The 10,369-nt window shown below is 43.4% G+C and overlaps 1 protein-coding gene across 1 annotated transcript; it reads left to right on the top strand.

The window, feature by feature from the left end:
• Positions 1 to 6,179: 6,179 nt before the first annotated feature.
• SMIM30 (small integral membrane protein 30) lies at positions 6,180 to 9,538 on the top strand. Its single transcript, XM_063396695.1, has 2 exons — positions 6,180 to 6,340; positions 7,131 to 9,538. Exon 2 carries the CDS (start codon positions 7,202 to 7,204, stop codon positions 7,385 to 7,387), a length of 186 nt encoding a protein of 61 aa, XP_063252765.1. The 5' UTR covers positions 6,180 to 6,340; positions 7,131 to 7,201; the 3' UTR covers positions 7,388 to 9,538.
• Positions 9,539 to 10,369: the final 831 nt, after the last annotated feature.

The following is a 10,369-nucleotide window of genomic DNA, read 5'->3' as shown; positions in this document are numbered from 1 at the left end:
AGCCAGCACTGCACAGAGACATCTCTCAAGTGCTGGCAAGAGAGCTCAAAGAGATTCCAGCAGGCAGAGGAGATCCCCTGCCGGGCTAAAGGACTGAGGGAAAAAGAATCACTGGGCTATTTAATCCTTTATTTTCATGTCTGTATAAAGGACAGCAGGAAGTATGTGACCCCAAAGGAAAGAATTTCTATCAAAAAAATGGCACCATTCTTTCTGTAAGCCTTTCTGTGCTCTCAGAAAGAAGCAACTTTTGCTTCTTGGAGGGATCAGAAGGAGTCTGCCAGGGTGACAAAAGAAAAGGAAAAGTTAACCTCCTGACAATGGTAATAGGTTAAGCCAGTATCAAGGAAGCTTATACTGCAAAGATCTTCTAAGACTGAGAAGAAAATTGTTTTTTGTTCAGCAAAAGAGGAAATGCAACACCAGAGGGAGGATTAAGAGAAGGAACACAGTAAAAATGAGAAGCCAGAGAGACGCCTCTTTGCAGCAGCACTTTGAATAAACAAAGCTGCAGGGGTCACAAGGAGAGACAGGACATGACTAAGTCATACAGTCAGAGAGAACTGTTAGTAGCCTGTGCTACAAGCAGTAAGACTTCAACAAAATCAAGTAGGAATAAAAAGAGGAGAAGATGAAAACATGAGTCATGGATGGTATTCAAAACACTATTTGTCAATAGGAGCATCCAGGGGACAATATCTAGACAGTCAAAAACTGAAAAAAACACAGATAAAGGCCTAGCACACCCCCGGCAGCAGAATAAAGAGAAGCGAGCACTAAAGATTCAAAAAGCAAAAGTAAAGAAGAAATGGGAAAGAATGACTTTTTTTGAAGTTCACTAGGGTTTTTCAGCTGTTTGCTGGATTTAGGAAGAGGAATAAGAGTCCATCAGTCAGAGCCAATGGCAAAACACAGGCCTTTATGTCTAAGTTGTTAAGTGGAGATATCAGTGTGCCATCCAGCTGATGGAGGAAGGATTGAGCCATACACAAGGAGATGAAGGATTAGAGCAGTTTTGAACAGCATGTTTGGAGAGGTTAGAGATGACAGGAATAAAACAAATGAAGGGATAGGTACAGGAAGGGAATCCTATGGGAGTTTTTATGACAAGAATGATTTGTGACTAACTACCTGTATTTGAGGGGAAACTTGAGGACTTTGAGAAACAGAAAGGAAAAAAGGAAGGATGAAATAGACACACAGGATAGGTAGGGAAGGGATAATAAGAGAGGGAATAAGAGAAATAATGAAAACAACATTTGTGTGACAGCAGACCAAGAAGCAAATATGGAAAAGGTGATAGAAGTAATATGGAAGGAATATAATATAGGAAGTAATATAGAAGGAAAATGATAGAAGTAATTAATTCTCTATTTTAACTTTGGGGGTTTTTTCTGCAGATGTAAATGAGGTCGTTGCAGTAGAGCCTATTTGTTCAAAGAAGGAGTAAGACACAGGGAAGTCCAAATGAGGAAAGTCATATTTGTTGCAGGAGAAAAACCAGATGTAGATCTATGACTAAAGTGAAAAGATGAGGATATAGTGATAGTCAGCTAAAATGTCAGATTAAGTATCATCAGAGAAAAGTAGCTCAAGGGTGAACGTGTGCATGCAGAAGTGATAATCACTGCCCCATACTCAGCATCTTATCTACTATCAGAGTTAGCCTTTCTCATTACAGCAGTGCAACTCATGTCCAAAGATTATTCAGAAAGTTTCTCAGACATGCTCATTTCAGCCAGCAGAGTTAATTTTCTTCACAGTGGCTGGTATGGGGCTGTGTTTTGTATTTGTGCTGTACACAGTGCTGATAATGTAAGGCTGTTTTTGTTGTTTCTGAGCAGGGCTGACACAGAGCCAGGGCCTCCTCTGCTTTTCATACTGCCACACTGGCAAGGGGGCTCAGGGTCCATGGGAGGTTGGGAGGCGACACAGCCAGAGCAGGTGACCTCAACTGACTGAGGGGACATTCCAGATATATTACATCATCCTCAGCAAGTAAAGTGGGGGGAAGAAAGAGGAAGGAGGTGACATATTGTAGTGATGGCATTTGTCTTCCCAAATGTAGTAGGTTGAGCTTGGCTGGGTGCTAGATGCCCCTCCAGCCACTCTATCACTCCCCTTCCCAAGGGGAAAGGGGAAAGGGGAGAGGAAATACGATGAAATCTCATAGGCTGAGATAAGGCAGTTTACTAAAGAAAATAAAAAGGCAAAAGTTTGTGAATGTGTAAGCAAAGGGGGGAAAAAGTTAATCCATCAGCAAGGAATGTTCAGCTACTTCCCAGGAAACAGGGCTTCAGCATGCATAACAGCTGTTCTGGAAGGTCCACACTGTAAAATAATGAATGCTCATCATTCCTCCTCTCTCCCTCAGCTTTTATATCTGAGCTGATATGACATGGTATGGAATATCCCTTTTGTTAATTTGGGTCAGCCTAGTTCTGTTCCCTCACAGAATCTTGTCCACTCCCAGCCTCTTGATGAGAGGGAGAGGGAGGAAATGTTAGAGAAACATCTCTGCTCAGCTGTAGCCAAAACCCTGGTGTGTTATCAGCACCTTTCCAGCTACCCGTGCAGAGCACAGCACTGTCAGGACTGCTTGGGGAAAGGAATTCCAGCTCAGCCAAACTCAATACAATCTTCACCCCTTATTCCACACCATTTGCATATACTCAGATGCCACATAATTTATCTATCTTCCAACTGTTCCACTGTATTTATTTCTCATTACAGGAATCCTTTCTTGCCCACACATACAACTTAAATGACATTCTTAAACCACCTCTATACCGAACATACCTTTTCATTAACTACTATCCCCTGTCCTTTCACAGACAGATATTATTTTCTCATTTCACGTGCTTCCTCCATCCCTCCAGATCCATGACTTGGGCTCTATTCCATCAGGATGCATGGTCAGGACAGGAGAAGCAGCACAGAGCTGAGGTTCCTCTATTGGGCTGTTGTTGGTGCCCAACAAAGGGACCTCAGCTCTAGTGCCTGGAGCACCTCCTCTCCCTCCTGCACTGACCTTGGTGTCTGCAGAGTTGTTCCTCTCACATATTCTCACCCCCCTCTTCTCTGTGCAATAGCTTTTTTTTTTCCTTCTTTTTCTTAAATCTGTTATCACAGAGGCATTACCACCATTTCTGATTGGCCCAGCCTTGACCAGGGACACATATTGGGAGCTGCCAGGGATTGGCTCTGTCTGACACAGAAAAAGGTTCTAGCAGCTTCTCACAGAAGCCACCCCTGTAGTCCCTCTGCTACCAAAGCTTGGCCATGCAAACCCAGTGCACCAAGTAACTGTTATGTGTGAAGGGATCCTGCTCTCCTGCAGATGGCTGAACACCTGCCTGCCCATGGGAAGCAGTGAATTAACTCCTTGTTTTGCTTTGTCTGTGAGTGCAGCTTTTGCTTTCCCTATAAAATTATCTTTATCTCAGCCCATGAGATTTCTAACTCTTACCCTTCTGATTCTCTCTCCCAAGCCTGCTGGTGGGGCAGCGAACGAGTGGCCAAGTGGGGCTAGGTTGCTGGCTGGGATGAAAGTATGACATCAAATCAGTGTGGTCACACAATAAGCAAATGGCTCTCAAAAAACTAGATGAACCAAGAAGGAGGAAGAAAAAAAACAACCCAGAAACCCCACAAGTACCCCCTTCAGGGTGTAGCTGATTACAGCTTTTTCTGCTCCAGAAAGTACACTTTATTTTCAATTTCCAGTCTCACATATACCTACCTCCTTAGCCTTGTGCTCAAAATTTACAAAGCTTTAGCTTGTCAGCTCTGGGAATTCTCTGACTTTCCTCTGAATATTAGTTACATAATAGCTTGAGCTAAGCAATCAAAGCGGTGATAGGTCAAAAGGAAGATTTGCCTGACGTGATGCAGGAAGTTGATGGCAGAGCTTGAAGCTGAATACACATTCCTCTGCTATTCTGACAGCACAAAAACCAACAGAGCTTCCTTGACTGGATTTTGTTGGCTTTTTTCCAAATAAGCGCTGTTTCTAAAGCCAGAGCTACAAAATGCAGTGGCATTGAAAGAGCTAATAAGCCAAAGAAATATCCCCAAATGGCACTGTTTTCTAGCTCTCAATGGCACTTCCATGATGTTACTAACAAATTATATATCTTACAATCAGTATTTTATAACTGCATACTGTACTTTGTGTCATTTCAACTGCCTGTGAATGTGTACAGTTCTTGAGATATTAGGAGTGTGTTAAGCCCTGTCTTTCTCTTGGATTTTACACTCCTCACCTTCAATATATTTAGGTCCAGAAATGCCACAGCTTTTTGGTACTGACATTTCTAGTTATAAAAGATAGACTTGAAAGTCATTGTTCAATCCCTTTGTGTCTGTTTTGTGCGACTAAATGCCAACTACTGAAAATTTTAGCTGGTAAGTGGTGGCGACAACAAATACAGCACCAAAATTTAGAGGGATGAATTCAACATTTTTGACATTGCAGAACAGTGTAGAATTTACTTGTCACCAGTGCAGGATGAAGTAAATAGGCTAAGCAAGGAATTAAGAGGGCCAGGACTCCAAGGCCCATTCTTCTGAGGTCACAGCAGTGATTGAGATGACACATCCTGCACTTCAAATTGCATTCTTCAGGTTCTTTAGGGGCTATGATTTATCTGTGACTGATTAAGGGATGGGCTCGGCATCACGGCATTACCCTTCTCCGTGCCATGACATTCTCAGAAATTTCAAGATTTTTCTCCAGTGAGTTTATCTGGCATCAGCTTATTAAGAAAATGCCTTCAGAACTGAACATGAAGAATCAAGTATTTAAGATCTGAAAAACTGTGAAATAGTCATTTCATTAATAAAAAGGATGCTTATGAGTTATATTGAGTTATATATATTCATTATTATTTACATTATCAGAGTCTAGGCACTGCTGCTTATAATGATGCTCTCATAGTACTTTGAATAAAGGAGCAAAAAGATGTTTCTATCCCTGGAAATTTATCATCTATGACAATTGATAGCTGATGGATCTTGACTGATGGGGAAAAGAAGGGCATTAATAAAAGGATTATGATCGGCACAACAGTAACATCCCACCTCAACGTGTGAAGTTTCTATAACCATGAAGAAAGTCTGCTCAAAAGCAATTACAGTGAAATTTCACAAGGCAGAAGCAAAGCTGTATGTATGTTGAATGTCCTATCTGAATCTCCACTTCTATTTAAAGAAGCTCATCAGAAACTGTTTTGGCAAAGAGAAATGTTTATAAGGGTTGCTTTTTTTACAGAAGTTATGGGGAACATAGTAATGACATGGGTTCCCAGTCATGAGCTAATGCTTGTAATGAATGCTTATAAATTCGAGACTGATTTTGACATTAAATTAACAGTTTCTTTGGGTTATTTCTCTGAGCACTCCAAAGGGACATACTATGAACTTAAAAAAATTGCTGACTGGTCCTTTATCTAAACTTAGGCAGACACCTTTGCCACTGAAATATAGACTGGGCTCTGCTTAGGAACTACCTAGTGCAACAAAACAGGCTAATAGGCAATTTCTACAAGCAGCCTTATCCAAAGCATACATAAGATAAAAACTGGGATGAGCTAAGATCTTGAGGAGTGCTCTCAACTACCTGTTAACACTTCCCTTAGTTTTCTGTTTTACAAGGTAGCAGGCTGCTCTCCACCATATCAAATTGCTTTAACTGCTTTCCTCAGAGCAGGAACTGGTTATGATGGCACATATTAGTGCTGTTATCACAAGGGCCTAAATCTGTAATGATGGAAACTCATGGTGACTTCTACTCGTTTATTTGCAAAAATCAATCAGACAACCAGCCCAAATCGTGTGTTTCTATACCCCCACTTCCGTGGAGCCGCAGTGAGGGTACGTGGCCCCTGCTCTCTGCTGACATTCTCACGGGCCGAGGTTCATCGGACCACGGGCACTCGGGGCTCCGGCTGGGAGCGGCCCTGAGGAGCAGCCGGCACCCCCGGCCAGGGCTCCCGGGAGGCGCCCGGCCCCGCCGCATCCCTCCCGGCCCAGGCCAGCCTGGCGAGCACCGCTGCCGGGGCCACCGGCGGGGCCCGGGGCTGCCGGCGGCGCCTATCCCGGGAACCTCGGTGGGCGCGGCGGGGCGCAGCGGGCGGGCGCGGCAGCGGCAGCGGAGCCGAGCGGAGGCGGCCCGGCCGGGTCACGCCCGCCCCCGGCCGCGCCACCGCCCCTTCCTGTCATGGCCGCGGCCGGGCTGTGGGAGCTCGGCGGGGCGGCGCGGGCCGGCGCCTTCAGCTGCTGACCGCCCCGCGGGCGGCGCGGAGCGGGAACGGCCCCAGCCCGGAGCCGGCGGCAGGAGGTGACTGAGGGGCACCGTGCGGGCAGGGCCTGCCGGGGGCTGCCCCAGGGAGCGGCCGTCCCGCAGTCCCGCGGCGGCGGACGGGACGGGGCGGCGCGGGCGCCCGGGGCTGGCGGGGTCCGGCCGGCGTGCGGGGCGGGCGGAGCCCGGCACTGGCCCCGCCGGGGCGAGCGGAGCAGCCGCTTATCCTGGCGCAGGTTTGTGTCGAGTGCAGCCCGGGAACGAGCCACCCGCGCGGGAAGAACTACTGCGGAGAGGGCGGTCCCGGCGTGCTCCCTGGGGCCACCTTTCCAAGTTGTAGGAACCACGACAGTCATTTGTCCCGCAGTGAGGGTGCGCACGGTGGCACTGCCCGGGAGGTTAAATTCACGCCCTGCCCAGTGTACCGTAGTCTGTCCATGCTCACGGATGCCGAGAATGCCCTGATAGGAGGTGTGGGTGAGCGATGTGCAGCGGCCTCCGGCCCTAAGCGCCTGGTGAAACAGGCCCGTGTAGTAAAGCACCAGGTGAGCAGGCTCTGGCAGCTGCAGGCAGGAGAGCCTGTTCTGACTTTACCTCACGGTACGTCTTCAAAAGATTAGTTTCCACAGAGTTACATAACAAGATAGCAAATCCACTGTGGCTGTCTCCTGATAATAAGTCATTTGCTTTTGTAATTGGGAAGATAAAACCTAAATATCATGAGCCCCACAAAAATACCTGTAATACATAAATCAGTTGGCTTTTGGCAAGACAAATCCAGGGGGAAAGGAAGGAAAATCCTGTAATGTTCCTTTTGTTTTCCTTATAGATACCAGGGAAGTACCTCTTGTCCACCACTTCCTTCATTTAACTTCCCCTTGGGGTCAGCTGGTCGTCAGCATGCCTTCAACCGAGAATGCCTCAAGACTTTTCCTAGTCCTCGTGTCACTGCTGCTGGTGCTGCCAGTAGCTGAAGCCCTGGATGCGGGAGACACCATTGCCTTCCTCCTGGGCCTTGCTGTCAGTGTCGTCGGATTCTGCGCCTGCCTTGGCTTGTATGCAAGGAGAAGGAATGGGCAGCAGTGACTTCAAGAAAATGCTCAGATGAAGTGAATTTCCGAACACAATTTGGGGTTGGGTGTAAGACTGAGCTTTGGTTCTGGATAACTTTCAAAAAATATGTAGTAGATATTCCTGCAAACCCCTCTTACTGTTCAGTACAACAGAGTCAAGACTGTACGCAGTAAAAGGGATTTGTACGATCTGTCCTCATTACAAAAAGATAATTTTATATTGTGATTAAATATTGCCTTAGATAAGGGTAAAAACTTTTTGAATGGGGAAGTAAAACTATAGAGTGGTTCACAGTAAAAGTTTATAAATTTAGCATGTGAGGGAGGCCATCAACAAATTTGATAAATTTGGTTTCAATGTTTAGTCAGGAGGAAGCAGCTATTAATCTTCCTAGTCTAGATGACAAGAGTTTTGAAATAAGCCCTAACTCGATAGCAAGTGAGCAGACTGCTCTCACTTGTGTGCTCACATTCACGTTCTCTGTAATGACAGTTAACACCTAACAGCTCACTTCTGCTGTCACATGGATGAGACTTAAGAGAACTAGGAAGAATGAAAGACCTTTTCTTTTAGAATATTTTTATTTTTGTTTTAGAATATGTCATTCCTGTAGCCTGTGTTCTTATTACCAAGTAGATACACCTAAGAATGAGATCACCATTTTTACTTAACATGTATTTCACATAAAAGTATATATAAGGCTAAGTAAATCAGATTAGCGATATGGGCTTTGTCTCTTGTTTATTTTTTGTACTCATCTTATTTCTAGGCACACCTGGTTTAAGGCTTAGTTAATTCGGTGTTTGTACTTTTTTCTCCAAAAACTGAAGACTTAACTGTATCGATGAGGAATTCTGTGTGTTTATGCATTAGAAGGTTATTAGAATTATAACAAGATCATTGTGCATATGTTTCTTTTACAGTGTAGAAAGAATCTGTTTAAATCATGGGTTTAGTCAATTAGTCCATTGTTCCTGAGTGTATTCCTCATGACAAACCTATGTTGTTAGCTAAACATTTAGGCTTCTCTCATTTAGGCATATAACTTCCACAGAAGATTAGGACCAAAACCAAAGTAAAAAATCCTGGTGCAAAATAGGAGATGTAAACAGTCTTCCTCTATTCATGCTCAGTCAGATTGCATGGTATATGGTTGAAAGAAAGAAGTGTGTCTAGGACCTGTTTCTTTAAGTACCAAAGGTGAAATGGCTTAGCCAAGAATGTCTGCCACAAGTCTCTCTGACTTGTTGGGGTGTTCCAGCTTGAGCCAAGGAGCACAATCTTTAACAGCCTCAGAATAAGGAGCACAGGAAGGTGAGCTCTCAGAATTTTCTTCTGATCTTGTGCTGTGGACACTGCCAGTCTTGGCTAGAAATCCTGGCTTTTACCTTTCAGAGTGATGTATTTTGATACTGTTCTTCCACTTCCTCTGTGTCTCTGTTCAGTAGAGCACAAAGCAATGGCTATGGGCAGGTCTTATGTAAGTAATTGAGTGGGCAGATCGTGTTCTCCAAATCCTGATTCCTGCGTGCCATTTTTGGCAGAAAGGGACACAATGCACAATTACTGTGTACAAAGGAAATTTACAGTCCTAAGAGGAGCTTCAGACAGAAATACCACCTCTGAAAGCTGCCTAGCAGCAGTACATGATCCTGCATGTAATAATTCAACTGAGTGGGTGCAAGCATAGATTGAAGTGTGATCTTCGATGTTCCAGCTTAGCTAAACAAAACAGACAAAAACAAACAAAAACCCACAAACACAGAATTGCCACTCAATTCACTTTATAGTTCCCAAAATTAAAAATATTTGCCTTTTTTTCAGTAAAAGATATTTTAACACAAGCAAATTTTCACAGACTCCTTTATCTACACCTTGGCAATCCCTGGCAATATTTTCACAGAACTGGGCAGTTTCACTGCAGGGGAGCAAAATTTTAACAGAGTTAATTATCTTCAGGCAGTAGGGACACAAGAAACTCTATTATTTGTCCAAAGCTGTATGTACTTCATTGAAAGATGTTTGCACAGTATAATGGCTTTGTTTCCTGGGTTCTGATAGAAGCTTTATTGTTTAAGACTTGCATTTCTCAATTACTTGCATGTAAAATCAGATACCCTTGTTTTTCTTCTGTCTTAATAAAATTTGACGTTTCATTTGTCATCAACTTGATGAAGTAATTCTTATGAAAAGGCAAATTGAGATGACAGAAATTACTGAAACTGTTGAAATTCCTTCTGTTGACTATTATTTTCTTATCTACTTTTGCTTATATTAGATAACTTTATGAACTAATGTATCATAAGGTATAATTTCAGTTAACGTTTGTGCAGTGATTGTACTTCTCTTGGTCCTACTACTTGTTTATCCCATTTCAGTAACTGTTACTTTAAAGCACTTCAGGGAGCTGGTCCCCTTACTTTCACAGTCAGCTTGTAGTTGTAAAGAATCCTGTTTGCATGGTACAGGGAAAACGAAGTATTTGTTTTTCCTTTTGATTATGAATTTTCAACATATCTTACATATGTCTTTATTGAAAACTATTTATGTCGGTTTTCTAGCTGGAGACACAAGGATATAAAAAACTATTTTCTGTTATTTTGGTTTTTGTTTTAATGAAATATCATATTCTATTGCTTTAGTTATTAGAATTGTACTCTTTTCAACTTTAAAAGAGCTAGTTTTATCCCAGCATTTTGTGAAAACAGGGTTCTAGCTCTTTCAGGATTTCAACTATTTCACAAATCAGTTCACTTTGTGCACTAAGCTAATACTATTAGTAGCTGTTTTCAGAGCAGAAAGTAGAAACAGCCTGACGATGTCCACCTCTGAACAAACACAAGCTATCCTCTGATAACAAAAAAACCTGCAGGACAAGAAAGAGTAGCTTTTGACTGCTATGATTTATACTTTAACAATAGCATACCCAAAAAACAGCCATGCTGAAACATTTAACAGTCCATGTACAGTGTCTGAATGAACAGAAGGCCTTCA

The sequence above is a fragment of the Prinia subflava genome, chromosome 4 (assembly GCF_021018805.1).
Source record: "Prinia subflava isolate CZ2003 ecotype Zambia chromosome 4, Cam_Psub_1.2, whole genome shotgun sequence".
NCBI classification, from domain to species: domain Eukaryota; kingdom Metazoa; phylum Chordata; class Aves; order Passeriformes; family Cisticolidae; genus Prinia; species Prinia subflava.
This window is presented reverse-complemented; position numbering and strand designations above follow the sequence as displayed.

Coding starts and splice junctions, on each gene's coding strand:
- SMIM30 (XM_063396695.1), top strand. CDS start 7,202: ATGCCTTCAACCGAGAATGCCTCAAGACTTTTCCTAGTCCTCGTGTCA.